This window comes from Sturnira hondurensis, unplaced genomic scaffold (assembly GCF_014824575.4).
Source record: "Sturnira hondurensis isolate 20B ecotype Veracruz unplaced genomic scaffold, ASM1482457v3 Scaffold0024400, whole genome shotgun sequence".
NCBI classification, from domain to species: domain Eukaryota; kingdom Metazoa; phylum Chordata; class Mammalia; order Chiroptera; family Phyllostomidae; genus Sturnira; species Sturnira hondurensis.
The window spans coordinates 5,257,406-5,283,489 of NW_028097031.1; the positions used below are offsets into that span (position 1 = coordinate 5,257,406).

The 26,084-nt window shown below is 57.7% G+C and overlaps 2 protein-coding genes across 2 annotated transcripts in view; both read left to right on the plus strand.

Moving 5' to 3' along the window:
- The window catches only part of DDX4 (DEAD-box helicase 4), a 52,202-nt gene extending 49,271 nt beyond the window's left edge, over nucleotides 1-2,931 (plus strand). The window contains exons 19-22 of the mRNA XM_037038512.1: nucleotides 649-748; nucleotides 1,488-1,758; nucleotides 1,888-1,998; nucleotides 2,618-2,931. Of these exons, the coding sequence (XP_036894407.1) occupies nucleotides 649-748; nucleotides 1,488-1,758; nucleotides 1,888-1,998; nucleotides 2,618-2,704 (569 nt within the window). The 3' untranslated portion in view covers nucleotides 2,705-2,931. The remainder of the gene's footprint in view (nucleotides 1-648; nucleotides 749-1,487; nucleotides 1,759-1,887; nucleotides 1,999-2,617) is intronic.
- Nucleotides 2,932-19,783: 16,852 nt separating this feature from the next.
- IL31RA (interleukin 31 receptor A) overlaps nucleotides 19,784-26,084 on the plus strand; it is a 38,478-nt gene continuing 32,177 nt past the window's right edge. The window contains exons 1-2 of the mRNA XM_037038479.1: nucleotides 19,784-19,803; nucleotides 23,776-23,831. Of these exons, the coding sequence (XP_036894374.1) occupies nucleotides 23,777-23,831 (55 nt within the window). The 5' untranslated portion in view covers nucleotides 19,784-19,803; nucleotide 23,776. The remainder of the gene's footprint in view (nucleotides 19,804-23,775; nucleotides 23,832-26,084) is intronic.

The following is a 26,084-nucleotide window of genomic DNA, read 5'->3' on the forward strand; positions in this document are numbered from 1 at the left end:
CGCTTTCCAGCGTTTCACAGGGCAACTCCTTGTGTGGAAAATTCTCTGGCTCATATATGCGTTTCTACCAGCTAAACACTTTAAGTCAGCAAGCAAATAATCTTTGACGCTTTAAGTAAGAGTCTGGGAGAAAGCTATCACTTAATTTTCATTACACCTCTGTAAGGTACTTTGGGGATAAAGAGATGAGAATTAAGAGAGAGTTAGACTAGGAAATATCCCAGGGTTTGTTGGCCCTGGGTCGGACATCATTACTACGAACATCCGGGCAGTCAAGTCAGAATAACAAATGGATCCGCTTGGGAGGGGGAGCGAGAAGGTACGAATGCACACATGGGGGAGCGGGTGGAGGCCCCGAGGCAGCTCTGGAACTGCAGAGAGAGGGATGGTCACTGTCCCTCGGCGTTCCCCGAGTCTCCATCCTTGTGGGCCTGGCGGGGGCAAGCGGAAGGTTTTAGTCCCTCAAGCGAGAAAACAGCCCTTTTCTCTACAGCTGGCATTCCTCCGTCGGGCAGCTAACATGTGACCCCTGAGACCACCGGGCCTGGCTTTGTGCTGGGAGTGACGCCGCTTTCCTGCTCACCCCCCCCAATTCACCCTCTTGTGGGTTTTAGTTTGAGTGTCAGTCACTGTTTCGTTGTCTTGTAGGTGATGAAAGAACTATGGTCTTTGTCGAAACGAAGAAAAAGGCAGATTTCATTGCCACGTTTCTTTGTCAAGAAAAAATACCAACAACGAGTATTCATGGGTGAGTAGAGTCCTGTCACTCTCTGGTAGAGAGTGCCTTCTGCTTGTCATTTGTTCGGGGACGTGAGTGTGTGTGACCAGTACGGCCCAGCCCGGAATCAGAATTCAGAACTCCCAGAGTCTGGACCGCTGCTCTTCATCAGAGTCTTCAAGGGAGGGCGAGTTAGGGGTCTGCCGTGAACTCGTCCTCGTGGGGAGGCCGACGTCTGAGCCGAGCTCACCGATGGTGCTCTGGTTCTTGGCCCTGAGGTTTCCCTTTGCTGAGTCTGACCTTTGTGATGACTGGCGCTACGTTACGCTTAAAACCATCCAAGTAACCCAACTTTATTGGCACTTCACTAAGTAGCTATAAAATATTCACCAGTGAATATGTAGAATTTGGAGATTACTTTTTAAAAAAAATCTGTATTTTTAAGGAAGCCTTCTAATCCAGTAGGTGTGTTTCTCAGAACTAGACAGGTCACTACCAGGTGAGCTGGGGCCCTGTCACACTCGAGTTCATGTGTTGGCTGCGTGTGTCAGCTGCCACCTCCGGTGAGAACGGCAGCCTCAGCGTGGCCCAAGAATCACGTAAAACGGCGGCTTGAAGGGAACCGACGTCATACACGGTCCAGGGGGCAGGCGCTGGTGTTACACGGGGCTGTTTTTACCAGCGCTGTCAGAGGCGCGGGCGAACTGCAGAGGTTCTCCCTGCGGCTTTCCCAGGAGCCGCCCTAAGAGCCCAGTCTCCTGTCACGCAGGGACCGGGAGCAGAGAGAGCGCGAGCAGGCCCTCGGAGACTTCCGCTGCGGGAAGTGCCCGGTTCTCGTTGCCACCTCAGTGGCTGCCCGGGGGCTGGACATCGAGAACGTCCAGCACGTCATCAACTTCGACCTGCCGTCGGCCATCGACGAGTATGTGCACCGCATCGGGCGCACCGGGCGCTGCGGCAACCCCGGCAGGGCGCTGTCCTTCTTCGACCCCGAGGCGGACCGGCTTCTGGCACAGCCACTGGTGAAGGTGCTGTCCGACGTAAGTGTGAGCGTTCACGGCCGCAGGGGAGGGGCCTCACCTGGGAGGCAGGTGTCCGTACAGAAGGGCGTTCTGGTGTGGGGGGGGCTGTACGGCGCGGGCAGCACCCGAGGTGGGTTTGTCTCAAAGGCTCAGCAGGACGTCCCCGCCTGGCTGGAAGAGATCGCCTACGGCACCTGCATGCCTGGCTTCAGCGGGAGCCCCCGAGGAAGTGTGTTCGCGTCCGTGGACACCAGAAAGGTCGGTGGAGTGGGCAGCTCGGAACTCGGCTGCCCGTTACCGTGTGGAAGTGCGCCTAACATTGCGAAGGGACTGGGACCCTCAGTGTTAGTCTGAGCCGTTCTTTCGCTCCTAGAAGGCGGCCTGACTCCGCATAGATGTTTTTGGTCTTAAAGGTGAGGCGTTAACATCGAGGGCGATGCCCAAACGCGCTGCCACTTTAAACCCTGTTTGGGAACTTCCGCACTTTGGGCAGGACTTCTCCACTTTGGCCTTCCAACCACACTGCTGCCCGAGGCCGGGAACTAGGGAGACGAGCGGCGTGTCTTCCGTGGTGTCGGTGTGCAGGGAGCAGAGACCGCGAGCACACGAGTCACCCGTGTGCGCATTCATGGGCACGCAGGGCTTTACATGTCTCTCTCTGCCAGAACCATTGGCCTAAAGCAGGGTGTTTTGGGCATTTTGTGCAATTCAGAGTTTGCCAGTGGCTCTGGGCCTTTTTTCAGGCAGGCGGGGCTGGCTGAGCACCTGCTGGCGCAGACAGGGCGGGTGTGCAGCTTGCTGCCCGCGCAGGCGGGCGACTGCGGGCTGCCGGCTGCCGGCAGACCCAGACCGAAGGCTTCTCTGTCCTCTCCCGCAGAGTTACCAGGGCAGGGGCACTCTGAGTGCAGCGGGGTTCTCGCCCCCCCAAGCCCCCGCCCCGGCGGAGGAGGAGTCCTGGGACTGACGCCCATGCCCGCCCTGCACTGCAGCCTCGCTGACGGAGGAGGAAGCGGCTTTGACCCTGAGTTTTTAACGGCAGTGTGCAGCCCAGCCGCACCTCTCTCCTGTGTTCTGTTCTCGCTCCCACCCGTGCAAACCCCCACTGACCAGTTGTGTGAAATGCTGACAGTTACAGCCTTGTGGTTACTGTGCAAATGGTGTTGACCGGGCAGATTAAAGCTTTCGAAGTGTCTCGTGTCCGCTGCGTTCTTGGGGTTCTGAGCAGTTGAGTCCGCACGTGCGTGCTGTGCAGTGTGCATCGGCCTGCCAGCCAGTGGCAGGGTGTGGCACACTTCTGGGTGACACTGCTGGGTGGTCTCGTTTTTACTGGAAAGTAGATTCAGAGATGACAGTGGACCACCAAGATGTGAGAACAGGGATCTCCTGAGGTGGACGGTGGGAGACTCGCTGCATGGGGCGACACGTGTGGGGTTTCACCCCCAGACGTGCTGTGGCTGGTGCTCACAGTGGGGGCTTCAAACTTGATGGCTGACGTGGGTTTGTGTTTACCCAGCGCTGTTCCCCTCGAACCTGGAGGGTGGGACCCCCACCCTCGAACTCCGCCGCGGCGCTTCTCCATCTCTGTTTCTTGTCTAGTGTTCAACTCGTCCGCCCTGAAATTTTCTTTATGAAACCAGTATGGTCACCAGTCCTACGTAAATTAAACAGTGAGGAGTAACACACATCAATGCACAGATGTAATGATGAAAATCATTCTCTGAACTCAAACTGTATCAACAAAAAACAGCGCTGCTCGCTCGCCACTGTTCATCTTCCTGACGTTCTGAGATGCACGGGGGCAGTGACTCCTCCCCATTCACCGCTGTGTCTTGCATTCACCACGTCTGGCACGTAAGGAGTCCTCCAGTCGTTCAGTGAATGAACCAGAACCTTCAGACACAACAAGAGCCAGGTGCAAATCTGAAGGAGACAAAAACGGTCAGTTTTGAGTTTATGTCATTGTTTAGTTAAAACCAAAGTGACGAGTCCTCAACATGCATCTTGTCACAGGAACTGGTAGCCAGGGAGGCGGGCACACGTGGAAAGAGGGGTGTGCGGGAGATGCTGTCGGGGTCACCAGTTGGATGTCTGCCTCACACCACAGTCAAAAGCAACCCCGTGTTAATGATAATAAAGTAAAACCACAAAAAATGCAGTGAAATGTTCGACCCGTGAACTGGGAGCGACAGTTGCTTGTAAACTCAACAGAAATCACGAAGGAAACGACAAATTTGTTACTTTGTCACAAGGGTTGTTTTGGGGGAGCGAAGCGTGAACGGCAGGCGCCACACAGGAGCCCGCGCCCAGCGTGGGCTTCCACGTGCTGCTCCGCACGTATGGGTGCGCAGGACAGACGGCCGGAAGGGGAAGTTCGGCAGGTGCGACACGGCAAGTGCCCCACCTCCACCTCGTGACCTCACTTCTGGAAAGGGCTGCATGGGGAGGTGTTTGCGCCGTGACTGTCATGCCTCTTACCTCCTCTCCGGTTTGTCTGTTGTGCAGAGATGGGTTACCAGCCGTTTCTGGCACTGTGGTCACCTCCTCTGAGCTCCCGGCCACAGCCCCACTGCCCGGGGGCCTGTTTGCAGTGACCAGGGTGGCGTGGCTGGTCAAAGGGAGACCGGGACAGAGGACCGCAGGGCCCACCGTCGTTACAACCCAGCTGGGAGTGAGTGTCCTCCTGTCTGATGGTCTCATTTGTCGGTGTGGATCTGAGTGGCTTCTTTAAAAATATCAAAGCAGCAGACACGAGAACGATCAGGAAAGGCGGAAGGGTGTGAGGGGAGCAGCCCTGCCCTCCCTTGGTGACGCGGTCTCACGCCCCACACCCCTCGCCATCACCGGTTCTGGTGGTTGCCAGCGTACGCAGTGTCTTTGTCTCCCGGACCTGAGACTTCCACCAACTGTCTGCACGGTAAGTAAGTACCTGCCTGAGTCACTTGCCTGGTGAAAACTTCGCTTCTCTAGCTTCTCTGAGACGTAGCTGACACACGTCAGCAGTGGAAGTGGACGGTGCACGGCGTGAGTGTGGAGTCACTGGGGTGAACTCCGCTAGCAGTCACTGTCGGGAGAGGAAGGCAAGGCCCTGGAGACAGACTGTTACTCTCAGTGGCACAGTTGGAGGTGTGCGTAGGGAGGGGATGAGACGGCCACCCTGCCCTCCCCTGCCCTGCCCTCGATTTCTGTTTTCTTACTGTGACTCAGTCAGCTGCACGTGTCCGTCTCCAGAGCTCATGTGTGCGTTCCCTGCTAGAGCCCGAGGCCCCTTCCAGCCTGGAGACCCGCAGGCAGGGCTCGCGCTCTGTAGCCCTGCCCCGCAGGCGGCCAGCGGGCGCTCCAGGCCTCCTCACTGTCCTCTCAACGCCGCGGCCTCGCCCTGGCTCTGGGGGAGGGTGACTGTGTCGGGCGAACGGAAGAGGGTCGGGCCGTCCCGCATCCCTGTTTGCCTTTCACGTGGGCCGTCCTCTTCCTGAGCAGCGTGTTTCACTTCGGTTTGTCTTCCTGTTCTCCTGGCTTCGGGGGAGACCTGCCCTGTTCACCGCGTGGCTCGCACAGGTTCAAAGTCCGCGCACTCGGGAAGCTTCGTCCCCAAAGGTGGCGGTGGTCCGAAGCTTTACCCTGAGTGGCCGTTACTTCCTGCCGGTCTGGGTGTGCTTCCCGGGGCTGTGTGTTGCTGTGGGTTCCTCTGCCTTTGCTGTTTCCCCTTAGGGCCCTTCTGTTGGTCAGGCGGTGGACCCGTAGAATTAATCCATGTCATCAATTCTTTTTTGCTTCTGTTCTGGTACAGTTTTTACCTCCAACTCATATTTTTAGCACTTACATCTACTTTATTTTCTGTTTTTCTAAATGCTGCTTAATAGTGCATTTTCTGCATTACTAATGCTCTTTAATCCCTGTAATTTAACCTGTGAAATCATTTCTTTACATTGTTTGGCATTGGAAATCTAAGCCTGCAGTCTGTGAGTTGTGTGTGTGCCCAGCACTGGCTCGGTCAAGTCCAGCAAGCCGTCCCATTCTGTGCCTGCCGTCCCAGCTCCTTCCTGCCATCCCTGAGGTCGTCCAGGCTGCCCCGGAGCAGGCCCAGGCTGGGAAGTGACGGGTAAAACTTGGCGTTCTTTCCTCCAATCCTTCGCATTTCCGTGAGTCAAAGGCTCTGGCCTGGCTGCAAGAGGAAGCTCCTCTTGCCAACTGCCCAGAGAGCCCCGCACGGCACGTGCGTGTGCGGGAGAGTGGGGTGCGGGTGGCCCTTGATACACCCAGGCTGTCCCACAGCCCCGCCCCCGCCTGCATAGGTGTGCCTGTGGCTCCCCAGCCTGGGAGCAGATTGGTAGTGTGCTCCTCACAAGGGGGCACCTGCTGAGGGCCCCGTTAATGGGGGGAGGTCAGCCCCCACCCACGTGCGAGGCTGCTGAACCACGGCCCAGCAGACGTGCGCATGGGAGCCACAGGTCCCCGCCCAGCACTGCCACCTCGGTGTCAGCCTGGAACCTCCTTGCAGGCGCCATTCTCCATCCAGCCGGGAGGGAGCCAGCTGGCCAGCGGCTGCACCCCAGAAGCTGCCAGCACCAGCAGAGGCTCCTGGCCCCACCCACTGGTTCCTGGCCCCGACCTGCCTGGTACCCTGTGCTGCAGCCGCTCCAGCTGAGCGACAGCTCCCAGGACCCGGGTGGAGGCCTCCCTATAGGGAGGAGGTTGGCCAGCCAGGAACCGGGACCAGGGCCAGATCCCGCCTACTGGGGCTACTCGGTTGGCGTCCAGGTAGGTGGCGTCCAGGTGAGGCGCCCTGGCTGCCCTGGGCTCCCCATCAGAATCTCGGTGCCTGTCCCCTTCGGGTCCCACCAGTCTCAGACTCCAGCTCCCCTAGAGCCTCGGGGACTTACCTGCACCTCTGGATCCCACCCCAGACCCGCCGACCCGGACCACGGAGCCAGCTCTGCAGGACGGGTCTCCAGGGTTCCGGCCAGGAGAGGACACCACGGCAGGTCAGCGCACCAGAGCCTGCACCCCGGGGACTGAGTCTGGGGCTGGGGAGCCAGGTGAGACCTCAGACCTTTCCCTGAGGGAGTCCCCGCCCTTCCACTGTGACGGAGGGAGACCGGCACTCCCTGGACAGCAGGCACTGGCATCCCCCTCTCCGTGGGGTCTTGCGAGTGAGAACCCCTGGAAAGACGTGCCTCCACCCGCTGGTGTGTTCTCAGAGTCTCCTGTCCTGGGGACTCCTTCTCACTCTTCAGACCAACACAGCGTTTCCCCCCTTTCTGGACGTACGGACTCATCACTTATCCTGGAGGCTTGGATGTATCCACTTTAATGTGCCTTTTGTCTTAGACTTGGGGGGTGATCACCCGCGGGGAACTAAAAACCCTAACAGCAACCACCACACTTTAAAATACTCAAGAACTCCTGTGTGCGTGCAGGTGGGATGCCCCGAATAAGGAGGGGGCGTTCCTTTCCGTGAGCGACAGGCTGTTCGCACCTGGGCCCGGGCTTCCCTGTGGGCTTGGGAGGTGCCGGGCTGTCGGTGATCTTTGTTCACCTCCAGAACTGGAGACGACAGTTACGTTCTCCCCACGTCCGTCCACACCCGGGGCAGGCGTTACATGGTGCGCAGCTGGGCGCCAGCACGCTGGCTGGTGCCCCCTGAGCGAGGCTTTCTCCACGGCTGCCGTGGGGGTGGGGGGTCTGGTAAACACGTCAGAGGTGGCACCTGCGTGGCGGGGTCGTCACACGTGTCATCATCACTTGTCTGTTGACCGCATCAGCGTCTTCCTGGGCTCCCCACCCAGCAGTCTCGCGGTCCTGAGGCCTCGCCGGCCAGAGGCGCTCTGCCCAGGAGGGTGCCCGTGGGCCCTGTCCAGCTCCGTGTTCGCTGGGTGGCCAGTCTTCCGGGTGATGCAAGGTGTGCCTCCAGTGCTTTGTGTCAGCCCTAGAAACAGCGTCGCCCGTGCCGAGCGCCTCGGAATCAGCACCGGCACTTGCAGCAGAATGGGGGAGGTCTTGGTGCCCCGATCACTGCGGTTTATTGCCACAGCGCGGATTTCATGAGTCAAACACACAGGGGGTCCTGCTGATCACGCCGGTGGGCCAAGCAGGAGCAGAGACCTCTCGGGGGCTGCGAGCTGGGGTGTCGCTCAGGAGGAGACTGCGCTCTGCTGCAGTAGGAAGGCTCCTACTGCCTGCGCTGGAGGTCCAGCCCCACCTCCTCCCAGCCCTGTGCTCTGGGAGGGGCCACCCCTCGATTCTTCCCTTCAGAGTAAAAGTTACCCACAACAAAATGCTCAGGCCTGAAGGGATCACTCAAACAAGTTCACCTGCAGACGCTCCTTACAGCCACCAGGTCTCTGCCACTCCTGTCTCCCTCCAACCAGCCCACTGACGTGGAGGGAGTGGACAGTCTGGTTGGTGCCACCACCAGTCCATGCCACGTGCCTGTTCCGGAGCTTTGTGTGTTTGGGATCCCGGAGTGTGCCCTCCTTTGTGTGTGGATTTTACTTTTATTCATTTATTTATTTTTAAGATTTTGTTTATTTTTTAGGGAGAGGGAAGGGAAAGAGAAAGAGAAGGGAGAAACACTGATGTGTGAGAGAAACATTGATTGGTTGCCTCTCGCACGCCCCGAACCCTGGAGGGCATCTGCAACCCAGACATGTGCCCTGACCAGGGATCGAACTTGTGCCCTTTCGGTTCGCAGGCCAGCACTCAACCAATTGAGCCACACCAGCCAGGGCTGTGTGTTGCTTTTTAAGAATATATTTTATTGGCTGTGCTATTATAGTTGTCCCAATTTTTCCCTCTCTGCCCCTCCTCTGCCCAACACCCCCCTTCTTCCAGCAGCCGCCTCTTAGTCCATGGCCATGGCCATACTTACAAGTTCTTTGGCTTCTCCATTTCCCACACTATTCTTAACCTCCCCCTGTCTATTTTGTACCTACCAATTATGCTCCTTATTCCCTGTGCCTTTGCCCCAATTCTCCTCCCCCTCCTGCTGATAACCCTCCATGTGATCTCCATTTCTGTGGTTCTGTTCCTGTTCTAGTTGTTGGCTTGGTTTGTTTTTTAGAATCAGGTGTTGATGGTTGTGAATTTGTTGCCTTTTTAATGTTCATGGTTTTGATCTTTTTCTTAGATAAGTCCATTTAACATTTCATATAATAAGGGCTTGTTAATGATGAACTCCTTTAACTTGACCTTATCTGGGCAGCACTTTATCTGCCCTTCCATTCTAAATGATAGCTTTGCAGGGTAGAGCAATCTTGGATGTAGGTCCTTGCCTTTTATGACTTTGGATACTTCTTGCCAGTCCCTTCGCCTGCAAGGTGTCTTTTGAGAAATCAGCTGACAGTCTGATGAGAACTCCTTTGTAGGTAACTGTCTCCTTTCCTCTTGCTGCTTTTAAGATTCTCTCATCTTCAACCTTTGACATTTTAATTATGATGTGTCTTGGTGGGGTCCTCTTTGGGTCCATCTTGTTTGGGACTCTCTGTGCTTCTTGGATTTGTATGTCTATTTCTTTCACCAAATTAAGGATGTTTTTCTTTCATTATTTTTTTAAGTAAGTTTTCAATTTCTTGCTTTTCCTCTGTTCCTTCTCTCATCCCTACGATTTGGATGTTGGTATGTTTAAAGTTGTCCCAACAGGTTCCTAAGCCTCTCCTCATTTTCTAAAAAATTCTTTTTTCTTCCTGCGGTTTGGATTGAATGCTTTTTCCTTCCCTGTGTTCCAAGTCATTGGTTTGATTCTCAGCTTCCTCCCCTCCACAGTTGGCTCCCCGAGACTTTCCTCTATTTCACTGAGTGTGACCTTCCTTCGTTCCTTTGTGTTGCTGCCGTGCCCAGTGAGTCCTCAGAGCATCCTGGTCACCAGTGTTTTGAACTTTGCTTCTGACAGGTTGGCTGTCTCTGTTTTCTTTAGTTCTTTTTCTGGGGTTTTGTTGTTTTTTAATTTGGGCCGTATTTCTTTGTCTCCTCGATTTGGCAGCCTCCCTGTGTTTGTTTCTGTTATTAGGTAGAGCTGCTTTGACTGCCTGTGAAAGACGCCCATAGATTGTGTGGGGCAGAGCCTTCAGGACACACCAGAGTGGGGCAGCCTGTGGACTGCTTGGTGGCTTTGCATGGCGGGGGGGGCTCGTAGAGGGGGCAGTGCTGCGGCCCGGCCTCTGGAAGTTTGTCCGGCACTCACCCCGTGTGACAGGCACCCTGCCAGCGGTTGCCCTGGTGCTGAGTTGCAGAGGGGGTGGGTCTGCATTTGTTCTAAGTCTATGGAGCCCTTTAGATGGACTCTCTTGAGAAACTGGCGGTTTCTTCTGCCACCCCAACCCCCGCTAGTTTTTACAGCCAGAGGTTATGGGGCTTTATCTTCCTGGTGCTGGAGCCCTGGGTCTGTGGTCTGGCCTTTGTCTGAGATCGCTCTCTCCCGAGGCAGCCCTCCTGATTTTTATCCACCACACGTGGATACGGGACCGCCCATTCCGCCATTGCCCATTCCGCCACCGCCTCTCCACACCACATCACACCACATCGCACCACACCACACCACACCACACCACACCACACCACACCTCTGTGCCTTTGCACCTGTCTCCTCGACTCCGCCCCTCCTACCCACCTGGATGAATGTGGCTTCCTTAAATCCTTGGTTGTTGGACTTCCATACAGCTCGATTTTCTGAGGGTTCTGGTTGTCCTTTGTTTTGAGATATAGTTGTAACTCTCTTTGTGGTTGTGCAAGGAGGTGAAGCATGTCTACCTAAGCCTCCGTCTTGACTGGAAGTCTGGGTTTGGTTGATCAACACAGTATCTGCGAGATCCATTTCGTGTTGTGTGTATCCGTAGTTCATTCCTTTTTATTGCACAGTGTTCCAGACAAATTGTTTGTCCAGCTCCTTGTTGATGGCCTTGAGATTTACAGTTTTTTACCATGATGCATAAAACTCCAATTACTGTAGTATATACTTCTATGATTCTTTTGGTGGACATAAGCACACAGCTCTCTTAGCTCTACCCTCGAAGCAGAGCTGCTGGGTCGTAGTGCAGGTGTGTGTAACTTTATTAGAAGTAGCCAGAGAGCTCTCCAGAGGCGACTGTGCCACTTAACCTAGCCGCCGGCACTGTGAGCGTGCTGTTTGCTCCGCAGCCCCACCTGCGCACCCGCTCTGCATGGTGCTGTTACCGAACAAGGGTCCAGGCGGGGGGGCAATACTTGGCCCACCGAGGGATGCCAAAAAACTGCTTCAGAAAACAGGGGCCCCTCCCAAGGACGGTATACTCATATCTATTGGGCTCTTCTGTCCGCCGCCAATTGGAAAGACATCTCTCAATGCCAGAGATTTGTGAAAAGGAAACAAAATGTTTATTTAATGCTATTCAGGCCTAATGCCTTCATTAAAATATTAAAGTCTTTAAGGGTATACACTTACACACACACACACACACACACAGCGCTCCCTTCTCCCACTGTCCCAACTCCGGGTACCGTAAATCAGGAAAAGAGCACACGTCCGTTTTGCAGGTCACTGGCACGTGAGCTGTGTCACCTGTCCAGGAAGGATCTCCAAGTAATCCAAAGTCATGCGGCACCTTCCACTGGCAAGAGTTCTTTGTACCAAGTTCCAGTCAAAGTCTCTCCTGGTTTCCAGGCCACTTGGCCAAAGGGAGTGCCCCAAAGCTGCGTGGGCCTCTTCTACCAAAGCCGCACTCCACCAAAAGCGTGTCTTTCTTCTTCACCTGGCCGCAGGGATCTCCATTCTGGCCAAGCTGCGTGGTCTTCCCTTTCACCTGGCCAAGAGGGGGTCTGCACTCTGCTGAAACCGCATGGCTCTCCCTCCTAATGGCTACAGGGGTCTACATCTTTCCAAAACAGCGTGGCTCTCCCCCTCACCTGGCCAAGAGGGGGTCCTCACTCTGCTAAAGCCACATGCCTCTCCCACAGGCACTCTCTCAGAGAAGCAGCCCCAGTTCCAGCCTGGGTAGCAGCCACTCACTTTTCCCTGGCCCAAAACTTGGCCCAAAACTTGGCCACAGCTATTTAACATATCTATGAAACCAGTTAAAGGTTATAGGTATGTTAAATGACCACTGCAGAGGTTAGCTGCAAAACTGTTGCTATGCGAAACAGCTCTCAATGGCCCCGCTCCATTCGTCCCTTCCCCCAACTGACACCTGGGGCGGGGGGAGGGGGGGTGAGGACATCTTCATGTTTCCTCCAATATTCCTGTACACTTTGAGTTCTGGACACCATTCCAAATCTTTTCTGGGTCCCCCCTTGGCTGCACCCTGTATCAGTGCTGCTGGGGTTGTTCGCCATTTGCCTCGGGTTTACTCGGTGTTTGCCTGGTGATTGGTGACGTTGAGCGCCTCTACGTCAGTCTCGCACACAGTGCCTCTGGGGGCGGCACAGGGGGGGGAGCAGATGGAGTGGAGGACGGCCTCACAGCAAGCGCTGTGAGAGGGTTTGTCCTTGGGCGAAATCACGGTCCTTCGGGTCCCCGATTTTGTTCGTCAGGGTGGCACCAGCCGCTTTCACCCCTCAGTGACATAGTGAGCAAGGAGCCTGTCTGCTCACCTGACTGTCCAAGGAGGGGTTGCTGGCAGGTGGATGGCCTCTCAGGTCGTGATGACAATGGGACTCCACGCTTCCCCTGCCGGGGGCCCTGCAGTCTGGTATATGGCTCACGAAGTCCCTACACTTCTCTTCATCACAACGGAGGGAGGGAAGGGGGTGGGGGAGGAGGAGAGGCCATATGGACGAGTTTTATGGGCCTCACACCACTGTGGGCGACTCAGTCTATGCAGCCGCACGGTCCCCGGCAACTGTAGCCTTCTGCCCTGGGGTCAGCCTCTGCCACTGCGGATAGAACTGACTGTTCCAGGGATGGGCCGTGGGCTTCCTTGTCACACCAAGGGTCACGTCTTCATCTGCCAATCCGTGGGACACGTCAGAGGATCTCAGGACACCTTCTCCATCCCTGCTTCCCGTGGCGGTGCAAACAATGACAACTTCATAGGTCCACCCCTTGATGGCTCAAAGTGCTTCTTGGAAGCTCGTCCCCAGCGTAGCTTTATCTGAGAGCTGATATTTATAAAACAAATACAATTTGGAAAAAGGTAACAAAGCCACTTTGCCTTTCGTTAATATTTCAGGATTTTGTGATTTTAAAACTTAAAGTGTCTAAGTAGTTTTCTGTGACTTACCAGGAAATGACATTTACGATGGCCTGTGGGGAGATGCAAAGCTCTTTCCTTCGCCACCTTCCCCTGGAGCCACTGAGGCGCCCCTAAGATGCTGGAGGCGACACACCGAACCCTCAAGTCGTGGGGGAGAGGGGGCTCAGGGCCACCTCCGCCCTGGGGCATGGGAGGGAGGAAGGACGCAGCGTGGGCTCTGGCTGAGGGCAGAGCCCCTGGAGTCCCTGCAAGAGCAGGCCTGTCTGCGGCCTGCGTGTGGCCCCCTGTGACCAGTGCATCCTGAATGCCGGAGCAGGATGAGAACACAGGTTTTTGTGCTGGGTTTCGGGGTCCAGTGCACGTGTCACGGTTTTCACTGGAAACACTCGATCAGTGTTTAGAGTTTACGAGACAGACACAAGCATCCTCAGTTATGGCTCACATACCCAAGTTGTTTCAAATACACTTGAAAGTTTTGCAACAGCTGAATCAAGGCTCAGCTTTCACACTGAAGTTTAGGTGGATGAAATTGAGTAAAACAACAAACTGAGGTTCTCAGCTGCACTGTCCACGTCTCACGGGCCCAGTGGCTGCAGGGACCTGGGCTCCTGGCCGACAGGGAAGGTGAGTGGGTGCTGTGTTGGGTGGCTAAGCCCCCAGAGGAGGGCAGGGCCTTCTGCCCCGGCCCCCAGAAAACACTGAAGAAACAAGGAGGATCTTGGCGTGGCCCGCCCACCTGTAAGTGTGCAGAATTGAGAGTGAGGTTAGTAAATAAGCTAGTTTAATTGAACAGTTGGGGCAACGCGAAACCTTTGTACTGAAGCTGTTCTTTCCGGAATCCACCCGTTTGGAGTTGATGAAAACAAACTAAAGTGAAAACAATTAAGGTTGCAATTATGGAAAAAAACCTGCCTCCCATTACAGGTCGCTCTGAAGAGGAAACAATTTGTTGTTATAGGGGCACTCACACCTAATTTACCAAAAACTGTAAGCTGCAGAAAGTTCCTCGGTGTGTGAAAAGGACTGTCGGCCCCTCTGAGGATGAGAATGTTCTCGGCTCGCCACCCTGGCTTTGCTAGGTCGGGGCTGGGTCCCAGCACAAAGCCTTCGCAACCCCGGGGCTTCCTGGGGTTTCCCTCCCTGCCCCCGAATTCCTTTCTTACCGGGGCCCGTGTGTTCGCTGCTGAAGCAGGGCTGCGGTGTACTGAGCTGTCCCCTGGGCTGGCCAGGCCCCCACTCAGGGCTCAGTGAGGGGCTGGCGCTGGCCTCCACTGTGGGCACCAAACACGAGTGTGGAAGCGCTGGCGGACCCACTTGTCGGACACCGAGCGTTCCCAGGTGCTTGCAGATGGCCTGGCATGAGTCCTGGCAGGAGCTCGGCCAAGCCACCTCTGCTGGTGTCTGGGCAGGAGGGCAGCCCTGATGGAGGCCACGGTGGGGCCTTTCCTCACCGGCTGCGACTGTGCAGAGTCCAAGCCAGACCCCCCAGATATGCTGCCCCCCCCAGGAGTGGGCCACCTGCTGAGGGGTCAGCGGGTCACCACAGGTGGGGGGGTCTCCCTGTGGAGTCAGAGGGAGCCCTGAACACAAGGGACCTGCAGAGGAGGGGCCCTGGGGGCTGGGAGGAAGAAGGGCCTGGGGAGGCCCTGCTGTGGTGGCAACAGCTCTGTGTGCCCTCGCCGTGTGCAGCCCTCTCCTCCGGAGGTCCTAGGCGCGGGGCGGTGCCCGTGTGGTCCTCCCTCCCATGTGCGTCTCCTGGGGGGTGACGGTCCCTTTCTCCATCTGCCCTACGGTGACCCCAGACCTGTCATGACCGAGACCATCACTGTTACTGTCTCGGCACGGAGCAGACACTACAGGTGCCCAGAGACTGCAGGGCCCCCGCCGAGCCGGCGTCCAGCCCTGAGGGGCGCTCAGGGGGCCGTGCCCTCCGGACTCCACTGTCCACCACTCTCTCCTTTTCTGTTCCCTCCCCGACGGGAAAACCCAGCCTGGGCCCCAAAACCCTCGACGTGCTCAATGGTAAAAACATGGTTTGCTTTTTATTCAGAAAGCTTTTTTTGTTTGTTTTTTAAAGATTTTATTTTATTTTGTTTTATGTAGAGAGGAAGGGAGGCACAAAGACAGGAAGAGAAACATCAGTGTGTGGTTGCCTCTTCTCACGCCCCCTACTGGGGACCTGGCCTGCAACCCAGGCACATGCCTGACTGGGAATTGAACCAGCGACCCTTTGGTTCGCAGGCTGGCACTCAGTGCACTGAGCCACACCAGCCCGGGCCAGAAAGCCTTTTTGTTGCCAAACTTTCCCAGCAGTTACTGTTTGTGTCTGGTCAGTGTACACGTAGAAATGATTCATGTTCCGTGATTCCCACTGTTTTCACGTCCCTTATGTTGTCCCCAAACCAGTGTCCCTCCCAAGCGCCTCTGTTGGCCTGGGGCCTGTTCGGTCACCAGGCACAGCTGCAGCTGCGGCAGGTGCCGCAGAGACATGTTCGGGAGGGTCCGCACACCTGCCATGGGAGACGCATCGGGGTCCCTGCATCCCCTCAGCACCGGGCATCGGGGACCGACAGGTCTCGCGTCCCTCGGACTCCCCCCTGGCTCTGCTTTTCTTCACTCGCTCTGTAACCTCCTTCCTCTCCAGCGCGTCCGCCCCATGGCTGCCCGGCCCCGGGACCCAGCCGGCTGCCAGGCTCGGAAGCCTAGGGCTCTGACACACTTGCACCGGGAATGTTGCCACTTTTTACTGGGACTTCATACGTCTATTTCCGAGTGACGTGCTCTGCTAAGATGTCTTAGTCACTTCCTCTCCCAGGGTGGAGCCAGCGGCCCCTTTGGTTGCCCAACCCTCTGCTCATGTCTCTGTTAGGTCACACCCTGGGCCCCGCCACCCCCGCCCAGTTCCCACAGCAAAGAGCACAGGGCCTGCCTCCAGTCTGTGTCTGTGGGTCTCTTCCCTCTGACCTCAGTGTTGCTCCATTCGAGTGCGTGTCACTTGTCACTTCACAGTGGCGGCACGATCAGAGAGATGCCCCTCTAGGCAATTTCGTCACTGAGCAGACACTGCAGACCACGGCGGGCAGCCTGCCCCTCATCCGGTCCCTGTGGTTCAGCCTGTCGCTCTGGCCATGGCCCCGCACAGCACCTCCTGTGCCAAGTCCCACGGTGTCGAGGGTTCGTGTGTCTGGACTTAGGAAAGGAGCAGCGGACCCCTGACCAGTGTGGCCCCGGGGGTGGGCGTCATCCCATGGAACAAAGGGTCGCTGGTTCAGTCCCCGGCCCGGCACGTACCTGGGTTGCAGGTCTGTCCCCAGGCAGGGTGCATGTGAGAGGCAGCCAACCGATGGGTCTCCCTCCCTCCCTGCTCTCTGAAAATGGATGGGTATGGGCACAACCTTCTAAGGAAGGCCCAGCGAGAACGTGGTTGGAAAGATGGGCCTGGTGCACCTGCGAAGGGCAGGGACCCCGGACGGAGCCTGCGGGGCTGCAGGTGGCTCTGGGCGCGTTGGGAGTGAGTGGCCAGGGGCTGAGGGCCAAGGACGTGGCTGCTCAGCACAGCAGAGTCCGTGGACCCTGTCTGCCTCGGGACACACTGTAGAAAAGACACTTTTCCCTCCTCAGTAAGGAATTCGCCTTAGCTTTCTATACATTTTCTATTTATAAATTTCTAAATTATTTAAATGTTTTGAGTCTTTGTAATAACATAGCTTAAAACTCAAAGCCTTGGACAGCTGTACAGTATTTTCTTATTCTATAAAAAAACTTTTTTTGCTTCTAACTTTTTAAAAAAGATTTTATTTATTTATCTTTAGAGGGGAAAGGAAGGAGAGAAGGAGAGAAATATCAATGTATGGTTGCCTCTCATGAGTCCCCTGCTGGGAACTGGCCTGCAACCCAGGCATGTGCCCTGACGGGGAATCGAACCGTGATTGTCTGGTTCGAAGGCCCGCACTCAATCCACTGAGCTACACCAGCCAGGGCTGCTTTTAAACTTTTTATTAAAAACTAAGACACAAATGCACACAGTAGCTGAGGCCCACCCAGCGTGGGGACCACCGGGGCCACTGTTCCCACCTCCACATCCTGTCCCCCTGCGAGGGGCTCGGGGGGCTGCCACACTCAGGGAGCTGTTGCCTTCTGGGACAGCATGCATCTTCTGGAGTACCCCCGAAGGCCTGGCCTGGGGCTCTTCCTCGGGGCCTCACTCCTCTCCGGAGCGTGCCTGGCTGGGCTGGCCGGCGTGGTTCGCTCCCCATTCCCATTGCAGATTTGCTCGTGAGCGGGGAGCGCACCACGGACGTGCTCCCTGCTTGTGCAGACCTCCCGGTGCTGGGCTCCTGGCCCAGGCTGGCGCTTCGGCAAAACCCCGCACTGAATGTTCTCGGGGGGGGGTTCTTCTTCTTCCTGTATTACAGTTTCCTTTTCTCGAGCCTCTTTCTCAGCCCTGTGTCCCTGTTCCGGTTCCACGCCCTAGTGCATTGTTCCTCAGGTGCCTCTCCGGGGGCTCCTTGGTGCCCCCACCCACCCCCCGCCTCCTGCCCCAGGGNCCCCCCCCCCCCCCCCCTCCTGCCCCAGGGAAAGCTGGCCGCCGTTTCATCCAAGGGCTCGTTGATTTTTGCGGCCCCTCACCCTCGACAAAGCCTCTGAAGTCCCCCATGCGCCTCTTAAACGTCTCCTCCCGAGTGCCACACTCCTGGAGAGCCTTACTAGAAGCCCAGGCGGCGAGGTTGCCAAGGCGGCCGTAGACGTTGAGGTCCTTCCAGAATCATGGTGTCTTCTCAGAGGCAGCGGCAGCTGGGCACAGGCCCTGCTCAGGAGGCAAGCGGGCCTGGAAAGCAGCCGGAACCCCTTGACTACCCCCCCCCCACCCCATTGGGACCAAAGTCTCAGTGTTTGGCAGGGGAAGCACAGCTGCAATTTGGGGCCGAGATCACCGAGACAGGGAGGGTCCCCGGAGCCTGGTCAGCACTCAGCTGGGTCAAGACAGTGTGCTGTGCACTGCACTGAGATGGCCCTGGGGGGGCCTCCTAAAAGAGGAGCTGGGTCAGCCTGGCTTCCTGTGGCTCCTGAGGATGGGACGCAGGGCTGCAGCGGGAGGCCCCAGCCCCTCCTTCACCCTCCCAGGGGTTCCCCTGTGTGGCCTTGGCCTTGTCCCAGGCAAGACTGCTACCGTGTCCTGAACAGCCCTCAACCTGGCACTGACTCGGCCCCCTTCTGGGGGAAAGTTCTTTTGATTTCCAGAAGTGGGAGGTTGCGTGTGCAGCCAGAGTTGCCCAAATTCTTCAGCTGCTTTCACGTCAGCACCCACAGAGGGAGCTCCTGCCATGTGACGCGCTGAATAATGACTTTTGACTCATTCGACCCCCCAGGGCTAGAATCAAATCAGACACCCTGATCGGGTCCAGGAATTTTCTTTCAACACAGCAGACAAATGTTCGCTTGGGCCGAGCTGGCCCCGCCGAGGGGGACGCCCTGCCGCTGCGTCTGGTCCCAGGACGCTTCCCCCGCCCGCTGTGGCCCTTCTGCTCTCCCAGCTCATCTCCTTGCTGGGAGGAGGCGGCTCCTTCCACAGCTGCCTCCGCCTCGCCGAGGACACGTAGGAGTCTGGGAAGCCTACCTCGTGTTCAGGTTTAGGCTGGGTTTCCTTCCCATCACAATCTCTTCCTTGGTCTCTTTATTCTCTGCGATTTTGTCAGCAACAAAAGGGCGCAGAATTGCAGTGCTCGCGGACATCCCGAGACCGCCTAGTTTGGGCCTCAGACTTGCAGGAAGCTGACACGGAGGGTCGGGCTGCCTGGGTTCTGTCCCCCTCACGTGGACAACCTTCTCCATGGTTTGGCCTCAGTTTCCCCATCTGTCTAGTGGGAATAGAAATATTACCAACAGGATGTGGGAAATACTCGGTAAACGCATTCCCCAGGGACTGCCGTGAAGACCAGATCTCATTTCAAGGACGTGGTGCTCTGCTGGACACAGGGTGAGGGCTGCACGTGTCACTGACGGTCATGAGTCGTCGTCATAAGCTGGTTTAGCCGGGGCCCCTGCCTCTCAGTTCAGCGTGCTTCCCTGTAGATGTAGATAAGAATCATAACCTCTTTTCCAGTTAGTACTATTACCTTCTTTCCTCGTCTCCTCCTTTGTGTAAAGATAAGTACGTGATCACATCATTCCTCTCTTGACCGAGGAGATGGCTCTCCGAGCCCCACCCCGCACGGCACTTGCGACGGCTTCCTGAGTGGAGGGTTCCTTCCATTGTTTGTGACGCTGCGTGGCAGCCTCGCCCTGGGCGCTGGAGTGGTCCCACAGCAGCGCCGGGCTTTTTACAGCGACCGCAGTGCACTGCACTTCCCAGCATAAGTGGGTTAAGTGGCGCCCTGGCCTGGGCTGGGCTTAAAAGCAAAGGAAAATCCGGGACGTCAGTGAGGAAAGACTCAGCGTCTCCCGCCCAGGACTGCAGATCGCCCTCCGGGCTTGGCTCCTGCGGCAGGAGGTGCAGCACCTTTGAACCAGCAGGACGGCCGCTGGTGGGCAGGTGAGCGCCACTCTCGGCCACTTGAGGCTGAGGACACAAACTCTCACAAGTGAGGCCTCTTTTCCTCCGACGTTTCTTTTCTGGGGGTTTCCTCCGGGGTTTTCTTTTCTGTTCCATGCGGGCAAGCGAGGGGCGGAACCAACCACGCGAGTTATTCCTGGGGAGACTGGTTGGGGTGATCACAAGACACCCAGCCTTTGGGTGGCTGGTATTTTAAAATGCGGGGTTGGGCTGGGCACCCACGGGGAGCAGAGGTGAGGGGCTGGGGGCGACGTGAACAAAAGGCATTTGTCTGTCTGGAAACTCGAGGCCGGAGGAAACGAGACCCGGGAGATTCAGAGGGAAGCCTGCATGTGTCCGGCTGGGAGTGTGGTGTTGGGGCAGAGGGACTGAAAACCCCTTACAGCTCCTGCTTGATTTGGGTGGCAAGAGTCCAGCCTTTGGAATAAGACAGGCGTAGGTTCGAACCCCAACTCCACCACTTGAAACCTATATGGTTTTTGGACTGGTTGCATGTGATATTGCTGAGCCTACAAACTCTTCAGGGTTTTTGGAAGGACAGTTATGATTTGTGTGATGTGGTTAGCATGGTGTAGACGCATGACTGCGTTTTGCTGACCCTGCCACCGGCCGTCTCGAAGCGGTCTCAGGGCGAGGCAGCCGCTGCCTCGCAAGGGCACAGACGCCGAGACTGAATGCAGCTGACGGCTCCTTTTAAAAACGTCTGGGACACAATGGCCACACACCATTCTGTCAACGTCAGGGGTGCCCCGCAGTCACTCGTGTCTGCGTGCATCTCAGACTGACCAGCACCGCAGCGCAGCTTCAGGGTTTCTCGTGATGAGAAGGGCTTTGGAGGTCCATGCTCCGTGGCTGTCAGGTGCACAGTGCAGTCTCAGCAGCGGTGCCGCCGGCCACCAGCTCCGAGTGTCCCCTTGGGCTGGGCACGCCGTCAGTTGCCTCGTCTAGAAAGGATTAGTTCATTAGGCTGACCTGGCCAGTGTTTGACCGTTTCCCACATAAAAATGGCAATTTCACGAGGTCACCTAAAAACCTGCCTCACTGGTCTCAGAGGGGACGCAGCTCACGTGGGCCCATGTGCACAGAAGCACTTTGCAGACAGAAGGCTGCTGTCGTCATAGGGCTCTGCACTTGACAGACAGTGTGACCCGCACCCCCTGAGCTGGGTCGATGGGCGTGGGACTCGGAACCGGCTCCCACTGGTCTGCAAGCCACGGGCGGCTGGGTGGCTGGCTGCCTGCTCCCTGCCAGCCTCCCTGCTTACTGGGTGCTGTCCCCAGAATTCACTCCTTCCGGCCTGTCCCTTAAAAACCCAATCCACGCTACGCGCAGTTCCCGGCCCACAAGCCATCAGTACACATTAGCAGAGAGAGCGTGGGCATGTGTGGGGGAACGCGGGCCCGCCTGAGGGAAAGCCCGCCGTGGCACGGTTCTGTCCAAGTGACAGCAGCTGAAACTCAGCGTCCAGGACGCAGTGTTGAGTGGGAACTCCTGGATCCCGAAGGACAGGCGTGGGGGGTGTGACCGGGACTGGCTGGAGGGCACCGCAGCCACACTCCGTTCTCTCGCTTCGGCCTCGTGAGACAGGATGTGGGAGGCAGGGGTAATTAAAGGCTGGAACTGTTAGCATCGCCTGGCAGGGGCAGTGTGCCCCCCTCCGGTTTCTCCCTCCTGTCCCCACTATGGTCTGTAGCCCGCAGGGACTGCTTGGTTTTGTGTCCGGTCATTCCACTCCTCACAGTAGCTACGACTAGGCGCCACCTGTAGAGGGGGCCACCGCATTCCTAAGTGCCATCACGGCGTGGTTGGAGGGTCTTTAGCGGCCAGCACGTCCGCCGAGTGCTGGAGAACTCTGGGGCCCCAGTAAGTGCCGCACTCGAGTGAGGTTCCCTCGGAGAGACCGCGTGTTTCCAGGGAGTGACCGCCTGCTGCTGCGTGTTGAGAGCGAGGGCCTATGGCTCAGGGGGCGCAGGTGGTGGCCGGGTGGCTTTCCTGGAGAGCGCGGCACAGCGTCTGTGACTTTCTCGTGTCCCGGGCCTGCTGCTCCAGAACCACGCACACACATCTGGGGAGGCCGAGTCCCCTTGTGCACACGGTCAGGACTCGGGCGTGTTTGTGCAGAGGGGCAGGCAGAAGGCTCACCTCCCTCGTTGGGGCCCCTCCTTCGGTTAAATCAGCAGCCAGAGAAGGCAGGAATGTCGCCGCCCCCTCCACGGTGGCACTGGAGAAACGCTGACTTCGGTCTCTTGCTGTCAGTGTTTTACCCCCACAGGCCCCCCCTTCCACCGGGAGGCAGGGGGTCAGAGGGGCTCCTGCACCGAGTGGTGGTGCCCATGTCCCAGGCGTGTGTGGCTGGAGCCGCGACTGCGCTGCACCGGGACTCGCTCCCGTGAGGGCGCGCTTCCAGTGGTGCGCAGGCGTGTGCTGCGTCGCTGCTCACGCCGACCCTTGCGGGCACACGGCGGTGGCCGTCTGGTGTGTGACGGGCAGGGCATCGGAGCAGTCCAGGCACGGGGCCATCCCTGGTGCCTACCGTGGTCTCTGTCCCCTTGGGCCCCGCTCTGGGCGTGTCTCTGTAGGCAGGTCAGTGCCTGTCCACACTTCTCCCTGCTCAACTCCCTGAGGGCTGGGACGCAGTGCCTCACCCTGGCGGCTGCCGTCCCCCAGCCTCTGGCCCCTTCTTTTAAAGACCACTGACCTAGAAGGCAGGCAGGGCCAGGCTCCTGTTCATTACAAGCACCGAACGTGTGGCCAGCCAGCACCGGGCGCTTGAGAGAAGGCGAAAGCATGGGAGAATTTGGGAGAACTCCAGGGCTGCCGGGCGGGGCTGTCTCCAGGCGCCAGCTGTCGGAGACCGCAGCCTGCCCGCCCTGCCGCTCGGTGAAATTGATCCCATGGGCTTTTTTAATTTCACAAATGATTGGTGAGTAATCTCACTGTAAAGGAGCCAAGCACTAATTGCCACCAATTAAAAATATTTCATATACTGTTCTTCTACTCGGTATTTAATATTGGTAAAATTTGAAACACACACACCCCCCGCCCTGTCGCAGAGTCCCACTTCAGCTTTGGTATCTAGAAGTGTTCACACAGCCAGTTGCTGAGACCTCGGGCGTCCCAGCCTCCACGGTCATGGTCACGGCCGGCCTCACTCCCCCCAGGAGGCCTGCAGGGCCTGTGCAGGCTCGCCTTCTGGCTGAGAGACAGAGAATGAAGACACAGCTCTGAACAGTGAGTGCTTAGCAGTGCTATTCACACACTTTATTTTTCAAGAACACATGTATTCTTCATGGGAAGGGGAACATCTGCCTTCAGGGTTTGAGCTCATCCGAATGGCACTGCACGCCCAGCCCCCTCTTGCTCACGACGCCGTTCTCATTACCGGGGAGCCAGGCTCTCTTCACACAGCCTTGCCACCCGCATTTTCACGGAGTTAGGGATCCCCGGTGGGCTGCCTGGGAGACCACGGGCCCCCTCCCTCCTGTGATGACTGGGGGGCCGGGGGCACCCTCTGCTGCTTCCTGAAATGCTCTGCTGCTCGGTCCGTCCCCTTAGCCTTCGCTGACCACCCCCTACTCCCCAGGGTGAGAGGAGGGGCAGCAGCCTGCTGCCCTAATTAACCCACAAACGAGACGTGGAATGTCTTCCTCCCACCAGGCGCCGCCTTCAGTGTGAGGGCTTCTAAAAGGAGAAGCCCCACTCCTCCAGCGGTCAGAAGCGGCCTCCGTGGAGGAGACAACAGGTACGCTGCTCAGTGCAGCTCTGCATGCCAGATGGCCAGGGGTGAGGAGGGGTGCGGGGGCGGGCTGGCCCCTCGTGGGAGCCCAGGGAGTGCGGTTGGAGGAGGCTACCCGTGAGATGGCTCCGGAGGGGGTTTAATTTGCCGGGATGGGGGAGAGGGCGTTCCAGGCAGGGGGAACCGCCTGCACAGAATGTGGAGACCTGAAATACCACAGTGCTTTCAGGAAGGGAGGGGGCATGGGGCTGGGTGCAGGGCCCGGGCAGTGTCTGAGGGTGGGCGCAGCACCTGGAACCCCCAGCACCTTGTCTCCAGAGCAGGTTCCAGGCAACCAGTGCACCTGCCATGCGGCACAGCGGACAGAGTGAGGACAAAATGAAGTGTGGGCCGGGCTGATGGGTCATTAGAACAAGTCTACGAGATGGCAGCCAAAAGTAGAAAATGAAATGAGATTAAAAAATGGAGGACTCACCCTCAAAACCCTCAGACCCCGTGCACCCCTGAAAAGAGGGGGGAGTGAGCTAACTGGTGACACCTGACCTTTCCAGCTCCCGCCCCGGCCTGCCGGCGTCCTCGGTGGCCATGTGGGCCTGGGCACTGTGGCTGCTGCCCCTTCTCTACAGATCCACCTGGGCAGGTAGGTCGGCCCCTGCTGGCTTCTGGAACTTACCTTCTTTGGACAAGAGCTGTTCACATGAGAGCAGAGGGGTGCCTGGACCGGGGGCACAGGCAATGGGTGGGGGGGCATCTTGTGAATTGTGTGGGGTGTGTGCCAGGTGACACATGTTTGTGCGGGGTGGCCTGGCCGACAACCCCCCGAGGCCCCCCGCTTTAGAGGAGGATAAGTGATTGTTTCAGCAGTGTCTGTGCCAAGGGTCGTGATTTCACGCCAGACACACAAAGAAACAACAGCACGTGAACCCCCCATATTTGCACGCATTCCAAGAATATAAAGGCAGAGGATGACCCCCTGCCACGCTTCCACCGGGTCCGGCTCAAGACTCGGCTGTAATGCCCATGCGGGGCCCGCAGAGCTGAGACTCACTCCGTCCCGTCTGATGTTATAAAGCTCCTTCCAGGCCCGAGGGGAAGGTGGGCTGGGGTGCTGGCAGGGCGGAGAGGGCGGCACAGGGACTGTTGGGGCTGCTGCTGTGGATGCCCGGGGCTGGGGGTCAGCAGCGGAAGTTCTGTCCTCACGGCTGTGGAGGCCGCCAGTCCAAGGTCAGGGCGCCTGCAGGGCCGGCTCCCTCTGCCATCTCTCCTCCGCTCACCGGCGACCTCTGTCCGGCCGTTTCTTTACAGGGTCATCCCTCCTTGTGTCCCAGTCTCCTCTCCCTAGAAGGCTGCGAGTCAGAGGGGTGGGGCCGCCCGATGGCCTCATTTTAACTGACTCCTCCTATGGGCTCAGTGTCCACCTGCAGCCCCTGGGGGTTGGGGCTTTAAGGCGTGGATCTGCAGGTGTGTCATCCAATGCACAGCGTGTAGAAACCCGGGGTCGCCACGGGGGCATCCCCGAGCCGGGGGTGATGAGAATGCTTTCCAGCCTCCATCCTGGCCGGCCCCTCCTCCACCTGGGGCTCCGCTCCAGCAGCCTCCACCTCTCGGAGCTCCTCCTGGCCGGCTCAGCACCCGCAGTCGCCCCTGTGACCCCCGTAAAGTTCTGGTCTCAGGCCTCACGGCTCCTGTCACTCAGCCTTTCCCTTACCCCTCCTTTTCTGTCTTTGTCTCCTTACCGCCCGTGCTTACACCATCTCCTGCGTACCTGGCGCCAGTGTGCACCTGGCTTCCCTTCTAGAACATTCTTCCCTGGCCTCTGCTCAGACTTGTTCTTCGATTTCAAGACCCTTTTTGAAACACCGACTGGGCAGTGGCACCAGAGTGATGTGAGCCCAGGGAAGAAGGGGGTGGAGTGTGGACACCTCTTTAGTCTGGAAGGCTTTGCTCGTGCCTGGGGGGCCTCTCCAGCAAGCAAGAATGTCCCCCAGCCTTTCTTCAAGAAAAGCTCACGAACATTCCCTCTTCTTTCCACACACGGGAGTTTTTGAAGTGGTGGGGAAGGCTGGAGGTGTGCGAGGGGGAAATCTAGCCCTCGGTGGTCCCTTTTCTGTCTGCTTTTGGCTGAGCTGAGATTCGCAGGGAGCCGGGGGGGGGGGACAGCACAGGCGGCTCTTATGCACCCTCACCCAGTCCGGCCAGCGCGACCGACTTCCAACGCCACAGCGCCGCGCCCGCTGCCCCTTGCCCTTCTCTGTCACCCCCGGGGACTCCCTCGCCCACGCGCACAGCGCCCGTATCACCGACCAAGTGTATGAATGTGCACGCAAACCCCCAACCCCACACCTGAACCAGACAACCAGCCACGGCTCTGGACGCTTCCACCTTGCTGGCGAAGGGCCCGGCCGCCGGCTGGGCTGAGGTGTAAGGGCCCAGGTCAGCTGGGCAGAGAAAATGGAGTGTCTCCCTTCTCTGAGATCTAGCTAAGGAATTTCAGACAGCCCCTCCCCAGGGAGGCCAGGCAGGGTTGAGGAGGCCAGGGGCGGGTGGCACTTACATTCCTTAATGTCGTCTCAGTTCTCGTTCACCGGGTCTCCCCGTAATTCAGCCTCTGTGGGGCAAAGGCCCGCTCTCCCCCTGCTGCTGCCTAAGATGGTGTCTGGGTCCAGGGCAGGTTTATGTGACTTCCCAGAATTGGCAGGGGCTCCTGAATCTATGTGAGGGGGTCCTGTGTTGCCCTCACCCTTCTCTGGACTTTCTGCTGCCCTCTGCCCCCTGGCTGTCCCCTGAGGGACAGCGGCTCTGCCTGGCGTGGGTGTGTCGTCTGACTCCCGAACTCCCTGGCCTGAAGTCCCTCTGTGCAGGAGCCCCGGCCTGAACCAGCTGTACACGTGCT